Source organism: Rosa chinensis, chromosome 2 (assembly GCF_002994745.2).
Source record: "Rosa chinensis cultivar Old Blush chromosome 2, RchiOBHm-V2, whole genome shotgun sequence".
NCBI lineage: Eukaryota > Viridiplantae > Streptophyta > Magnoliopsida > Rosales > Rosaceae > Rosa > Rosa chinensis.
The window spans coordinates 46916406-46932777 of NC_037089.1; the positions used below are offsets into that span (position 1 = coordinate 46916406).

The following is a 16372-nucleotide window of genomic DNA, read 5'->3' on the forward strand; positions in this document are numbered from 1 at the left end:
GTGGAGAATTTATCTTGTAATAAACACGTTTTTGTAAGTAAATTTATTAAATAATATCCATACTATATGTATTTTGTAAAATTCAACCCAAGCTACAAGAAGACCGATTCGCTTAATTTATCTTGACTTTAGATAAATGAATTAATAGCACATAGCTAGAGCATTTACAATATACTTTCTATTGTCAATAACTAAAACAAATGCAATATATTTAGTTAAAAAAATTCGAAATATGAAAACACACAAAAGAAAGAATCGCACTCAGTTTATTACATTTACAAATTCTGCATTGACGGCCACATATTGTAGCCTAGCTGAAAAAGAAGTTATTTCCAAGAAATTTCTAGTAAAAAATGGAAAATGGAAAAAACAAAAAGAAGTCTCTGCCAATGTTATCTTACGGTTGATGCAACTGTATGAGCCCAGAACTTGAGATGATGCTTCATCTCTTTATCAACAGCAGATGGAACTCTCCAATTCATCAACTGGTCCTCTTTTCTTTGATATTCCAAAACATCCCAAGCTTCAGACAGATAAGGCCTGGAAACAACATGTGAATGATGATGACTTCCATCAATCCTCTTCTCTTCATCTCTATCTTCTTCCCCACCTTCATCACTAACTCCTAGTCTTTGCAAGCCGGGAATTATCGAAACCAGCTTCGAGTCCTTGTTGTCTTCCTCAGTGAACACAAACCCCAGATCCATAAACCCTTTAAGCTCGTCAAACTCGAGGTCCGACAAGCTCTTGCTGCTCCCTAATATTTTCCTTGTTTTTGATCTTTCACTGTGCAACACCCTTTTCCTCAGTGGTGCTGACCCAACCTCAAGTACTTGTTTTTCAGGAACACTCTCTCTAGAGAAGTCTATGAGTACTTCTTTGCCGGAGGGGATTGTCTGAAGCTTTCGTGACCGAGTGGGGAGAACCGAGTGGGGAGAGAAGCTCGAATCGGAGAAAAGGCTTGACTTGGTGTCCAAGAATTGGTCACTTAGTGACCTCACGATAAGAGTTGGCAATCCTGAAGGGTTTGGTTCTTGGAGTATTTGATCTTCTTGGTCCAGTTGGAGACTTGGGTTGTTTGCTGCTGCTGCATGGGGTTTGGAACTGAAAATTACGTGTTCAAACCAGTAGGAATCAAAGAGGTTGAGCAGAGGTACTTCATCTGCAGCCATTTTTGTTGGCTTTAATGGAAAGTACAGAGAGTTTTGAGGTTAGAAGCAAGGGTGAAGAGGTTGGTTTGCCAGTTATAGATAAGAAGAAGGATGGGGGTAGGTTGACGTCGTACATATATCATATATGTATATTGGGTATTGGCTTTACCTTATTTCAGGCTGCAAGTGTAGTTGTTATATATTATCGAGCTACGCAAGTTGCTTGTTTTCTGTAGTTGATACAAGACTTATGTAAATGTAGTGGGCACATTTATATGCCATAAACTTAGGGCGCTCCAGCACATTCGCTTCTGATTCCAATTCGCTTCTAGATAAGAAAGATGAGAGGGTTGACGTGCGTGGCCAAAAGTACTCGTGGCAAATGTCGAATAATGATTTACTTGATTTGAAAACGAGTCTTTCACTCTTTTTAAATCGAACATGCAAATATCTAAATATACTTAATAAATTTTTTACGCCCGGTAAAATTATAAAATCTCTAACTACATGGTCTACACTCAACAAGTTTTCCGTTAATATCTTTTTCTTTTTTTAATTAAACCCAACAAAACCTATGTCAAGCAAACTCTACACAGCAGCCAACAAGTTTTTTCTTTCTCTGACTTAAAAGAATCTCTGCTTCTTGAAGTTTTTATGTTAGCACTTGATACATATATACATCATATATTCATATCTCTTGGTCTATGCTCTTAATTAAGGTGAAATCGAGAATAACATTTTGCCGTCTGCAATCAAAATAAAGTGATAGGTGATGTCAATTTCTCAATATGCTGCTTGTTATGTCGATAATTTACCAGATGTATTTTTGGCTTTTGTGTTCTAATGATTAAGTTAGGCATAATTGGATTTGACTTAGTACAAATAGAACAAGATGACCACGCAGTCTGTCTGATCTATTCTCTAGATATAACCAAGATGAAAAAAAGATAGGAAGTTAGGGTTTAAGAGGATCTCTAAATTGCAGGGAAAGGAATCTCCTAGATGGCTAACTAATTCATAAGCTCGGTGGCTCTATGCAGATAAGCAGCAACAATGCAATAGCTGTGTGATATATAAACTCAGTGTTCACTGCATGAGCAGTACAAAGGAGATCCTCAGCCATCCTTTGCCGACAATTGATCAGGTTCAAATCTTTGTGGAAAACAAGTTCTATCCACCCTTCATATTCCCAGACGCAATCCAAACTCCATGTATAGGTTTAGGGATAAACGTAACATCTTGCTTCCATTAGGTCCAGAAAAGATTCATAATTCATGTAAACGAGAGCCTAATTCAAGATGAAGCAATTATAATGAAAAGTGAAATTTGGGTTCAAGTTTTTTTTCCGGGAGAAAATGATGTTATGTGAACACTGAACAACTGTCTACTAGGTACAAATAGAAAAGGGGAAATGATAATTAAGGTCGTCTATACATTAGGGTTGTCAATGGGTCGTGTCGGGTCAAGGTATTTATAGTGTCGCAAGAGTCAAACCCAAATCCAAAGCCAACCCATTTAATAATCGTGTCAAAAATTAAAATCCAAACCCAACCTATTTATTAAACGGGTTACCTGTTTCCAACCTGCTTAACCTATTTAATAAATAGGTCGTGTAATGTTAGACAAAATGACACATTTAAAGGTTAACAATTCGACCCATTTGTTAACAAAAAAAAATCGACCCATTTAACAAAAAAAAATACATAAATTGATTAAATTCACTAAAAACTCCACAAGAAGAAGAATATAAATAATTATATATAATTCATAAATAATTAAATCAAATAATTATAAAGCAAAATATTTCAAATTGTTTAATCCTATGATCAAATACTCCCAACGTCCAAAATTTCAAAAAGAAGTGCAACATAATTGGATTATACGGGTTCACTTCGTGTTGGCAGGTTGGCCAGTGGCTGACCCATTTATTAAATGGGTCATGGCGGGTTGATCAATGGCCGACCCGCTTTTTAATCATGCAGATTCAATCCGCTTTATTTCGTGCGGGTTTCGAGTCGTGTTATCGGATCATGTCGGAATTGACAGTCTTACTATACATGTGTTATGATAAATTAGGTTGCATAAATAATTCTTGTTAAACCATTCCATCTCTTAGTAACATGACCTTAAAAGGACTAAAATTTACATCTCATGCCATCATCTCTCTTCATCGTCAAAGCCTTGGAAGGCGACATGGCCACTGATCAAGCCCATACCGCCCCTCTCCCTGACGTCATGAAGGCCTCAATCTAACCGATATCATCACCTTCGTCTGCCATCATGCCTACGCTGTCTCTAAGAAGGCAGGTAACTAGACCTTTGCCAAGTCCTACATCCGGAACTGGCTGTGTTGTCTGGCATTTTCCGGGTGGCGAGACCAACCACGTCGGGCAGAGTAAGGTTCAATCACTGTCATATAAGAACACAGGAAGGTAAAAAGGTAAAATTGTAAAAAAGAGTGGTGAAAAATGGAGGGAGGGTGAAATTCTGATTGAGTTGCATGGAGGGCAGATACCATAATTTTTGTCACTAACCAGGTCACAATGCATGTCACATGTCACATTATAAGCCACAGTCAAGGTTGCACGTCACAACCTTGTAGGTCCACATTATAGGTCACTGATCAAGTCAAATGCATTGTAAATTTTTTGCAAGAGATAAATATATAACATTTCACAGTACATGATTAATGACATGGTTAGTGACGATAGTTTATTTCACAGTTCATTGATTTATGTCACAGTACATGTCATGTCACAACTCATTGGTTCATGTCACAGTTAAATTTTTATCTTATTATATATATTGCTGCAATGTGGTTGATATAATACAAAAGATGCTCTATAGTTCTCATTTTTTTGAAACATGTGCCTTGATACACACACACAAAATAAAAATCTATATGAGCCATACACTAATATGGTATCAAGCCTTGCAAGTGATCATCAATTAATCAAGCTTTGAACCATTTAGGATAGAGGGGTGAAAGTGAAGAAATCCTTGCCATCCTTGGGACTGAAAATTGGGCGTACCCTATTCATCCGCCCAGCATAAGCACTAGCAAAAACAATATCAACTTCTACAATCTTATCTAACAAAAGACTATCTTGACTTCTCATTTTGCAATTTCCGACGTAAGGAAGCTCAAAAACTCAACCAAGTTGCCCAATAACACAACAACAAAAAATTCTCAATTTCTAATGCAAAAGAAGAAACAAATTGGCACAAAAAACTTCAACAAAGTGGCATTGATCTCGGAGGACAACTTAAACAATTTCCTATACTCCATGTAATTGTTCAAAATCAAAGTTTCCCTTAAATCACACTCCATGAGAACCAGAATCTATTTAATTTTGGCAAATCCAGCTACACATTCACCCACAACGTACTCTGCCATTTGAATCCCACCTTCATAGTCTCATAGACAACATGCAGCTCCTTGTTTTCTGTGGTCACCATATGGAACATGGTCATTCACAAGCCTCTTTTGGGTCGAAACATGGTTTTTCAGTTGCTTCAGCTCACTCTCCCGCGCCTTACTTCTTCAAAGATTCTACAAATATTCACCCACCACTTATTTTTGCAATCAAAGCATCACCTCTGTTCTCTATTGACAAGTAACCAAGTCGACACCAAATTACACCTCAGAGGTCGTGTCGCGCTGCGTGGAGTTCTCCATTTTCGGGAGGTCTGTGAAGTGAAATCAAGATCTGACCTTAGAGTAACTTAGAGAGAGACAGAGAGAGAGAGAGGCCCCAACTATTCTCAGATTCTCCGGCAGCGATATCCAACCTCACATTTCTCCCCAAAACAAAAAATGGCAGCCACTCTCTCCGTCGGCTCATCCTTCCCTCGGCCTCCGATCTGCCAACCCGGCCCGACCCACATCTGAAAACTCGACGACCAATTTGAATCGTGGAGAGGCTCAATCATTCTCTCTCGTCAGCTTGGAGTTTTGACTCGAGCGTTAAGAACTTTACACTGAGAGGAAAATATCGGCTTGATAGTTGATATGCCTTGAAGGGTAAAATTGGAACAAACGTTAGGTATTACCCGAAGTAGTTAGGAATATAGAAAATTACACACAAGTGTCAGTTTGAAACTTAAATTAGCCATAAGGCTACCAAAGTTTTCTTGTATACGTAAGGCCACTTGTAGCTTTAAATTATTTTCAACCTGACAATTTTACCCTTCCACTAACTCCATGATCATCTGGCCAAAACGAAAAGAAATTCTCTCTCTCTCTCTCTCTCTCTCTCTCTCTCTCTCTCTCTCTCTCTCTCTCTCTCTCTCTCTCTCTCTCTCTCTCTCTCTCTCTCCCCGATCTCTCTTTTTCTTCTCTTCCCTCTGCAATCAACGGAAATAATCAATTCCAGCCACCATCTCTCATCACTGTCACCATCAATTGAACCACAACACAAACCCGACCAAAGCCCAGCCACCCCATCACCGATTAAGGCACGACGCTCTCTCCATCCACCCCGCCCCGCCCCGGCCCGATTCCGATGACCACTGCCTTCGATCTGGTGAGATTCCAATGGATTCAAGTTTGCAAAACCTAGAAACGGAGCCGCATTGCCTGAAGATGATAACGACGACGATGACGAAGAAGCTCCGATCGGATCTACCTCACTGGAGTCCAACTCAGATCTCTCATATTCTCTACACATCTCCGATTCTCTCACTGAAGTCCAACTCAGATCTCTCCGGCGGTGAAGAAAGCGGCTTTGATCTCTCCGTCACGTGCAAGGCCGACACCGCTGCCCTTTGAATTTGATGTTGGTGCGCTTCCGAATTGCGTTCTCGGTGTAGATTCGAGCGTCGTCGACGTTGCCTTGTGTTATCATGCTCCCGCTTGGATCTCCAGGCCTCGGGAAAGTATGATTAGGGAGCTTACAAATTGAATTTCAATTTTCTTGTTGTGTGATTTTGTATCTCTAGCAGTTATGAATTGTGCAAAGTTTGATGGTCAAGTAAAAAGTAGTTGTTTGATTTCTGATCTTGCACTTTACTTGTGATATGATTCATAACACTCATTTGTTGCTTTTGCAAATAAATAGATGTATCAACTTCAATTATTCGTGTTTTTGATCAAGAAGTTCCTGAGCTTCCTTTAGTTGCAACGAGTAGTGGTAATTATAGCAAGGCGAGACTAAATGTACTTTTCGCTTAGATTAATTGACAACATGAAGTGTTCAAATTATGTGGTTTGTGCATTTTGTTAACGAATATGTAGAAATCACTTATCCAATTCGTTTAATTTCCTTTAGTTGTGCATATTTTGTTTAGTTCTCTCTATAATTGTTATAATGGATTTTCAACACAATTATAGTAGCTTTTTATGCCTATTTTAGTATATTTTCAAGTGGATGTCAGTAGCTTTTCTGTTTCATTTTGATTGATTTCAAGTCAGTAACTCTCTACAATTGTTATAGTGGCTTTTCAATACAGAGAAATTAGCTTTCTATGGTTACATTAGTATCTTTTCAAGCTGATAACAGTAGCTTTTCTATTATTGTTTTGATTAATTTCAAATCAATAGCTCTCAATAACTGTTATAGTGGTTTTTCAACACTGTGATAGTAACTTTCTATGCTTATGTTAGTATCTTTTCAAGCTGATGTCAGTAGGTTCTCTGTTTTCATTTTGATTGATTACAAGTTGTCTTTTGTTAATGGCTTATCAAATTGGAAAAGCATGATTCCGAATGAAATTCAATTTTCTTGTTGTGATTTCGAATCTCTAGCATTTCTTGTTTGGAATTTGTGTTACACTATCAACATGTACAATTAGTTGGTTTTGTGCAATCAGTATCTATGTCAGTAGTTTTTTATTATTGGTCCAGTAAATTTGTACATGTGTGATAGTAGTTTTCTGTACCTATGTCAGTAGCTTTTTATTATTAGTTTAGTAGCTTTGTACATGTTTTATAATAGCTTTTTCTACCTATGTCAGTAGTTTTTTATTACAGGTTTAGTAGCTTTGTACCTGCGTTATAGTAGCTTTTTGTACTTATGTCAGTAGCTTTTTGTATGTATGTCAGTAACTTTTGATTTTGGGGAGCGTAGCTTTTGTTTGTGACAATAGCTTTTTTCGTTGGTGATAGTACGTAGCTTTTGTGACCTCGCCGGAGGTTGCCGAAAATCTCATCAGAATAGTTTTTGTTGCTAGCCACAGTAGCTTTTGGTGTTAGTGACAGTAGCTTTTGTGGTCGCCGGAGTTTGCCAGAGACCCGCCTGAAGTCTGCCGGAGTTGGCCGGAGTTGACCGAAGACCTCGCCAGAGAGTAGAGAGAGAATGATTGTTGACTTTTTACTCTAGTGGTATTTATGTAAATATGTTGGTTTTTATATCTAAAATATAACACATTTTTTAATCTAGTGGTCTTATGAGGGAAAAAACCTAGTTGGTGGCCTTATGGCTAAAAAAACATTCAAATATGCACTTATATGTAATTAACCCTTAGGGATAGGTGAAGTAATTTAACATGAACTTTAAAAATATATGGACTAAATTAGGATATGGCTTTTTACTTCAACAGTGTCTGAACTCTTCAAGGACTTTTGAAATGATACCTGAACTTTCAAAGTGATCAAAGTGATACCTGGACTCTAATTTTCTTGTCAACGGAATACCTACGTCAGAATTCCGTTATGGGTTCGTTAATTTTATCACGTGAGGCGCATGTGTGTCAGTAAAACAGAGCAAAATGGCTTATTTGCCCTCACACCCAAGAGTCCTTTTAGCTGATGCTGAGAAAACCCTTTCACCCGAGATTGAGTTTTTCAGCTCTGTTGGGCTCTCAAGGGTGGACCTTGCTAGAGTTCTTAGTTTTAATCCACATCTGTTGTCAAGAAGCTTGGAGAATCAGATTGTGCCCTCTTATAATTTCCTCAGGAATATGATTTCCCAGGAGAATGTTGTGGCGGTTTTGAAGCGCAAGTCTTGGATGTTCTTGGAGAATCATTCCATGAATGTGATTCCCAATATTGAGGCTTTGAGAGAGAGTTGGGTATGCCCAGAGCATGCATTTCTCTGTTGCTTGCTCATGACACCTAAGTGTTGACGCACAATCATGATGAGCTTGTTCAGCTTGTGAATGAGGTCAAGGAAATGGGATTTGATTTGAAGAAGTCAACTTTTGTTGTTGCACTGAGAGCATTGTGTGGGAAGAGCAGTAGGGCCATATGGAATCGAAATCACGAGATTTACAAGAGGAGTTGGGGTTGGTCTGATGATGATGTTATCTCTGCTTTTAGGAAGAGCCCTCAGTGTATGATTTTGTCTGAGAAGAAGATTATGCAGACAATGGATTTTCTGGTGAATAAGATGGGATGGTCTGCATCAATGATTCCCACATATCCTATAATTCTGTGTTTCAGTTTGGAGAATAGGATCATCCCGAGATGTTCGGTTGTCAAAGTTTTGATGAAGAAAGGATTGGTAGATGAAAAATTGAGTCTGGCTGATGTTGATTTGATGGGGATTGGGGAGGAAGAAAAAAGAAAAAAATATGAAGTAGAATTGCAGAACTAAACACAGAAGAAGAAGAAGAAAGGTCGAAGACCAGGACACAGAGAGAGAGAGAAGATTCTGTTTTGTGTTTAATCTATCACCTAAGAACATTATAAATATAAAGTGTGTAGAGGTTATAACACCGGCAGCTCGTGCTCCAGTGGTAAGGAGTAGAGCTGTTGTGAAAGAGGTTGGGTGTTCAAATCTTATGTGTTGGAAGGTTTATGTATTTTGTTTAATTATTCGGTATCGCCTAAAAAGAGTATAAATACAAAGTTTGAAGGTATTATATTGAGGACAGTTCGTGCTTCAGTGGTCGGGAGTTGAGGAGTTGTGAGAGAGATTGGGAGTTCGAATAAGTCTTCCAAGGTTTATATTTTGTATAATTATTCGGTATCTCTTAAAAAGACTATAAATATAAAGTTTGGAGACATTATATTGAGGACATTTCGTGCTCCAGTGGTGGGGATTTGAGTTGTTGTGAGAGAGGTTGGGGGTTCGAATCTCATGTCTTCCAAACTTTGGAGAGAATGGAGTTTTTGATCGATTTTAGGGGGAATTAGGATAAAAAGTCTGTTTTGCCCTCACTTTTTTGATCACATGTGCCTCACATGCCTCCAGATAATGGACCCGTAATGGAATTCTGACGTAGGTATTCCGTTGACAAGAAAATTAGAGTCCAGGTATCACTTTGACTACTTTGAAAGTTCAGGTATCATTTCAAAAGTCCTCGAAGAGTTCAGACACTGTTGAAGTAAAAAACCCTTTAGGATAACACATAACTTTAATCTAGTTTAACATTTAGTTGGTCATAATGATTTTTTTTTTAATATTATTTCTCCAATAGAAAACATAATTTCAAATTTTATTGTTTTTTCAAGGACCAAAATATCTACCATTTAGGAAATTTCGACGGTCTGATATATAGATATTTCGATGAAAATATTGAGAAATTATAGATATTGATGAATTTTCGAGATAAATGATGGAAAGAGGGTTAGATATATGGAGAAGCTGTATATATAAATGTACATAAAATAACCAAATAACATCCTAGCAAGGATGGTTGGAGTGTTTTGACATACCTTGGGCAACCAAGGTTCGGATCACCTTAACTTTACCTAGTCTTTTGTCCAAATTTTTCAAATTTAGGCCGAAGTTTGGAATTTTTGAGTTTGGGCCCCAATTGGGAGCGTGGGCCATGAGCTAGGATATCAAGAATTTCGCGGTAATTTCAAAAATTTCTCAAAATATTGTGAAATTTAGAAAATTTCGCACGATACTCTTTATATGTTAATTAAATATCAAGATTATGAAAAACTGTTTAAGGACACCTAATTTAAAAAATTTTGGACGATACTCTCTTGATATGTTAATTAAATGTTTGTTGTAGAGAAACTGAATTTGAGATGAATTTGCTGTGTGTTCTCATTGATAATAGGGGCTTCTTTATATAGAGGATTACAATGCATAGAATCTCAATCATACAAGGAAAGTAATTCTACATTGATTAGGATTCTAGATCCTTCTAATTAAATCCTATTACCACTAGGTCAAGTAACCTAGAGTTTGGGCTAAACACAAATTAGGTTTTCCTTCAACACTCCCCCTTGTGTTGCCCAAACGCGGTGCTTCTCTCGTTGCCTCGTTAAAAACCTTGCCGAGTAACAAAAACCCAGTGGGACAAAAATAACCTCGGTCGAAGGGGAAAAAGAGCACAACACACCCTTCACGATTCGAGACGAACATGTAGACATCTCCCCCTGATGTCTGCACCTCCCCCTGATGACTACGATCATGGGAGTTCAGATAATTTCCGCAAGTCAATTCTTGCCACATGTTTCTCGAACGTGGTATTGGGCAATGACTTAGTAAACAAGTCTGCCTCACTGTCCTCAGATCGAACCTAGTTCACTTTGATCTCGAGGAGTGTCTGTTGTTGCTGATTATGCTTGGTGTTGTCGCTTTTGATGTAGTCTTGCCTCATTTGTTCAAAACAAGTAGCATTATCCTAAATGCTCGTAGGCTCATCTGTGGGAGACTTCAAACCACAACTGCTCGAACATGCGTAATTATGGATCCAATCCATATTCATTCACGAACCACTTCATGAAGAGCAATGATCTCTGCATTGTTCGAAGATATAGCGACTAGGGTCTAATATGTAGACCTCCAAGATGTCACGGTCTTTTCCCATGGTGAACACTTAACCGGATTGGGAATGACCATTGTGTGGGTCAGACAGATACCCAACATCAGCAAAACCTTCCAAAACACATGTCGTTTTGGAATGGGGATAGAGAACGCAGGCCAGCGTTGGCGGCGTTTCTGGTGTGTGATGGGTCCGAATCCATCATCTCTTCGTAGGGATAGAACAAGCCCATATCAATCGTACATCTCAAGTATCGAAAGATATCTTTTACACCAATCCAATGGCGTCGCGTTGGCGCAGAGCTATATCTTAGCTAACAAGTTCACAACATATGAGATGTCTGGTCTTGTGCATTGAGATAAGTACAATAATGCGCCTATTGTACTAAGTAAGACACTTTTGCCTCTAGCACATCTTCGTCATCATCCTTTCGACGAAGATGATCCTTTTCAGGATCAAGACTACGGACGATCATGGGGGTGCTTGAAGGTTTGACCTTGTCAAAATGCCTAAGCATCTATCGACACGATGCTCAAGTTCCAAACTGAGACATAATCGTGTTCTCCCAAAATCCTTCATCTCAAACTCAGATTTCAAGTGTTCAACGGTTTCCCTTAACTCTTTAAGGGCTTCTAAAGAAGATCATGTCCAACATGAACCGCGATAGAATCTGAAACTTGTCATAGAAACGCGTGGGCATATCCCTTCCCAATCAAGTAGTCACTTTAGTGAGCGTTTCAACCTCTTTGTAAACACGCTCCATGGTCTAGAGCCACTTGACTTGGGTAAATGAAGTTCACCATGAATCTTCATGTATATTCCGTATCTAGATCCCTATACAGATACATAGTGACCACATTTGTAGGCTGCATGTTCAGTTATTCGGAAACTACCAAACTGACAGGGTAGTGGAGTGCAATGACATCCATTACGAGAGAATATGTCTCATCGTAGTCGATTCCAGGGCGTTTTGTGAGAAGCCTTGCACCATAAGGTGAGATTACCATCTCTTTTTCTCATCACGCTTTCTAACGAAGACCCATTAGTCAACAGGTTTTATGTTAGGAGGTGTTGGCATCTCTAGCTCGAAAACCTTCCTCTTCGTTAGAGAATCCATCTTAACCTGGATCGCATCTTTCCATTTAGGCCAAAAACTCTCTACGTTGGCATTCATTCATCAACGGAGCGTGGTTCGACATCATCGGACTCAACAAACTCATGCGCAACAAAATGCGTAACTACATCATCAATTATGATGGAGTTTCTATCCCACATCTCATGTACACTAGTGTAAGTTTCATAGAGCTCTATATTCTCAAGAATAGGGTTTGACGTTGAGGCGTCCCCCAACGATAACCATAACCCGGAAGATACTCATGAGATGGATTTTGAGTCATGATGATTAAAGGATTGGAATGTGCCAAAGTATCCTTCGAACCCACGGGCCTCCCACGCATCCTAGCTGGGGCCAGGGCCTGTGATGCGGCTGAAATAGCCTCACAATTTAACCCTGCAAAATGTAGTTGTCAGTATAGGATAAGCAAGGATCGTTCAGTCCGGGGATTGTAGGGTACACCTACACAAAAAGGTCAATTAACAAATAAAAGAATAAAATGGGGGGTTTTGAATTTGGTTTCTAATCTACTTAAAAAAATAAAAACAAAAAAAATAAAATTATCTACAATGATCGACTTCCCTAACCTAGACCAATACCACTCAGAAATTACTAAGTGTAAAAACAGAAAATTCATTTCAACATGCTACAAAAATGTGCCCACCTTAAATGCCTAGATAAGAGCCAAAATGAAAAGCCTCAGCGGATCAATCCATTTATCTGATTCGTTCTAATGTAGGCTTGGATCGGAAAAGTCCTTACCAAGCCTAATACTACTGATTTTCGAAAACACTCAGCGTAATTCTCTTAACTAGTAGTATTATCTAACCCTCGAATCAACTCACACGTGCAAATTAACCATTACACATAGAATTTAACACGTAATTTCCAGAATCGTTTAACCATTGAACATAGTTTTTACCACCCGTTAGAACTAATTGCTACTTGTTTAACTCAGCGTCTTAACAAATAACAATTACTCTTGGTAAATTAAGAAAACACACAAAAACTCTCACCGTTATTCTAGCATGCAAACTTATAAACCTAACTCTGAAAATTACCAAAACACATAAAAGGGCACAAGATTGTAACATGCATCATAAAAGAATTCTCAAAATTAACTCAATAATAAACTGAAAATCTCAAAAATATTAATAAAAATATTCTGAAAATTTCATGTCTCCAATTACACAACTCACAAATTGAAACACACAAAACCGAAACAAAAATTATAAGTAGAGTCATAGTTACACTTTGAAGCTTTCCTCAGCGGCTTAGCAACACGGTGATGAACTCGTCTCTGCGATGGTGGTGGAGCGTCCTTGACTAAGCGCCTTAGAGCTTTGTAGATTGATGGATGGATGGTGTCACGGTCTTGTAGGTGATGAAAGTTTAAGGAGTGAATTGGGCAGTCTTGGAATGGTTTTTGGCCAGGAAGTGATCTTGGCTGGGAAGTGATGCAAATTATGTTCTGGATGTTGCCTATTTATAGGGGAGCATTGGTTGGCTTTCCCAACTGAAACGACTCCTTTATGGCCTTAACTCCTCTCATAATAGGGCAATTCCTTTAATTTCCAAGCTGAAACGTCTTTCTCTTATTTATTTTTCAGCTGAAACATCTTTCTTTTTTATTCCTCAACTGAAAACGTCTTTCTCCATTATTCTTCAGCTGAAAACTTCTTTTCTCCTTTATTTATTTTCCAGCTGAAACGTCTTTCTCTTTTATTCCTCAACTGAAAACTTCTTTTCTCCTTTATTTCCCTTCTTCATTGCTTGGTCAAATATCTTAATGCTTTATTTTATGACTCCATCATTGCTGTTTCCAAGAGTTCCACCAGGCAATGTTTCCTACAACAAGCAGGAGAATATCAGAATTTTCTAGAGAAAATAAAGGGAATTAAAATGTTAAAGACCGCAAAAACAGTTGACAGTTAGGAATCCTGATCCAGCTAGGATTTTTCATGAATTTTACTTTTTTCGCCTATTTCACTCCAAACACTCAACAAGACTCTGAAAACGACTCACTGACTCAAAACACGAAACTTAAGGGAGAAACAATGCTAAAATGGGGCACATATTCAATAATATTGTCACACTTTTTTCTCCTATCAACTACCCCACACTTAGCTTTTGCTAGTCCCTTAGCAAAACAAAAATACAAAACAAAACAAAACAAAACAAAGACTCAACGAAAAGCAAGTAAATGACTCTATTGCTCCTAACTGTTGTCTCAGAGACTCCAAACTCATGGCTTTCACGTTAAACACTTAATCAAAATTGCATAGATAATTCCATGGTTAATAAACCTGTGACATTCATATGACTAAGCAAGATATGGAGAACTTAAGTTATACAGTGAATGATAGCATGTTTCGAACAAGTCCAATCCAAACTCACAGGGCATACTCTCGATTTTTCTCTCAGAAATGGCTATGCTTAAAAGCTTCACTCTCAAGTATATGCAAGAGAATAAATTGTAAGGCAACAAACAGCTTGCATATTTCATCAATAAACGCATTTTGTGAAGAATTTATTAAAGACCTCATGAAATGACTAAGTGCACAAATGGACCTAAACCATAAGCTCGACTGCGTACCTGACTCCACTAACCAAAGACTGCCCATCTCAAGGATCAAGTCAGCACTTAAAACAGGTTGTAATGGGGCTAAGCTAGGGTTTTCGAAATGAAGATTAAGGATACAAAAATCCTAAGGACCTAGCAGAGCATATATGGACCACCTTATGTCATCATTTTTGTAGGCTAAATATCATTGTTTTGGGCCAAACCTTCACTCTAACCAACATGGGAATGGACAAAGGCATAATTTTCAACTTTGAGCCTTCTACAAATTTGAAAGTCCGAAAACCACACTTCAACAATTTCCCAAGAGTTTTCTTTTCAATTTTTCTTCTATTTTGCCGCTTTTCTTTCTTTCTTTCTCATTTTCATTTTTTTTTACGGCAAATTTTTTTTTTCTTTTTCTTCTTTTTTTCTTGGATTTTCCCCACCCCACACTTGTCTTTCATCGTCACCCCTACATACTATGTCATGCTCTACTAAGTCCCTAAGACAAGGGTAGAGATATCCTGTACTAAGCTCATGGTAGGGTAGTGAGGGTGATGAAACAAAGGTTTTCAACGTAGGCTCAAAGGGGTTCATTCTAAGGAGTCCCACGACGGGCACAATTGGGGACACATGCTTGTTTGGCTATGGTGGTTACCCTAATGCCTTCTATCCTATCCAGGATCAGTGCATATTATGGCATACAAGTTTTGACAGTCGCAACAGCCGAGTTCTAGTACTCTCTAGTCCATTAAAATCTATGGCACATGATCATTGGATTTTCAAAGAATGATGAGGTTTTGCAAATACAGCCACGAAATTCTAGAATTATCAGTTAAGCACTCGAAAAGAAAGTATTTTAGCTCAACAGCTCACTTAGAGTCAAATGAATCAGACTTAATCCTAGCATGCTTAATGAACCAAGTTACAATCCTATCTCAAATCTTCATACAAGCATCACAATGTCGATTAACCACAGAATTCAATTAAGTCCTATTTCGATTGTGAAAACCTTCAGCCCTGAATTCAGAGACATGTTCATCCTAGACGTTAGGGGCATCCTAAGACTCAAACAAACAAACAAAAAAAGACTCTAAAACCATTTTTTTTTTTTGTGAACTAAAATAAAGGTGTAAACCCACCCCACACTTAGAATCTACATTGTCTCAATGTAGGCAAAAAAATATGGTATATAGACCCTAAATGTGGGGGGCTACGAAAATAAGGGAAAAGTAAAATAAACAAACAAATAAAGACACAAGTACAATTCAACCTAAGCAAGTGAAGGGATAGAAATGTCAAACTCTCGTTGATGGCTCCTCCACAGCTTCAATTGAAATGGGTTGCCTCCCATGCAGCGCTTAATATTTATAGTCCTTCAGCCTGGACTCTTCTCCTTGTTCACACGTCATGGGGTGCCTCCTGGAGGGGTATCTCTTCCAATGTATGCTCCACCAAGGATTCGTAGTAGGGTTTGAGACGATGCCCATTTACCTTGAACTCCTTCCCCGTCTTCTCACTCTTGATCTCTACAGCACCATGAGCAAACACATTTGTAACTATAAAAGGGCCAACCCAACAAGAACGAAGTTTACCCGGGAATAGCTTAAGTCTGGAATGGAATAACAGAACTTTCTGGCCCACTTGGAAGCTTTTTCCGCGAATCATTTTGTCATGGTAGGCCTTTGTCTTCTCCTTGTAGATCCATGAAGCATCGTAGGCCTCATTCCTTATCTCCTCAAGCTCATTTAGCTGTAGCTTCCTATGTAGGCCCGCTTCATCATAATCTATGTTGAACTTCTGGACAGCCCACCAGGCCTTGTGCTCTAGCTCCACTGGAAGGTGGCATGCCTTTCCGTAGGCCAACCTAAAGGGAGA

At 38.5% G+C, this 16372-nt stretch overlaps 2 protein-coding genes across 2 annotated transcripts; one reads left to right on the plus strand and one right to left on the minus strand.

Moving 5' to 3' along the window:
- Positions 1-392: 392 nt before the first annotated feature.
- LOC112187656 lies at positions 393-1172 on the minus strand. Its single transcript, XM_024326537.2, has one exon. The coding sequence runs from the start codon at positions 1170-1172 to the stop codon at positions 393-395; it is 780 nt and encodes a 259-aa protein (XP_024182305.1).
- Positions 1173-7859: 6687 nt separating this feature from the next.
- On the plus strand, positions 7860-8544 carry LOC121051256 (transcription termination factor MTERF6, chloroplastic/mitochondrial-like). The gene is made up of 3 exons (XM_040513430.1): positions 7860-8162; positions 8243-8470; positions 8533-8544. The coding sequence occupies exons 1-3, from the start codon at positions 7860-7862 to the stop codon at positions 8542-8544; spliced, it is 543 nt and encodes a 180-aa protein (XP_040369364.1).
- The last annotated feature ends 7828 nt before the right edge of the window (positions 8545-16372 follow it).

Coding starts and splice junctions, on each gene's coding strand:
- LOC112187656 (XM_024326537.2), bottom strand. CDS start 1,172: ATGGCTGCAGATGAAGTACCTCTGCTCAACCTCTTTGATTCCTACTGG.
- LOC121051256 (XM_040513430.1), top strand. CDS start 7,860: ATGGCTTATTTGCCCTCACACCCAAGAGTCCTTTTAGCTGATGCTGAG. Junction 8,163..8,242: donor AGGCTTTGAGAGAGAGTTGG/GTATGCCCAGAG, acceptor GAGCTTGTTCAG/CTTGTGAATGAGGTCAAGGA.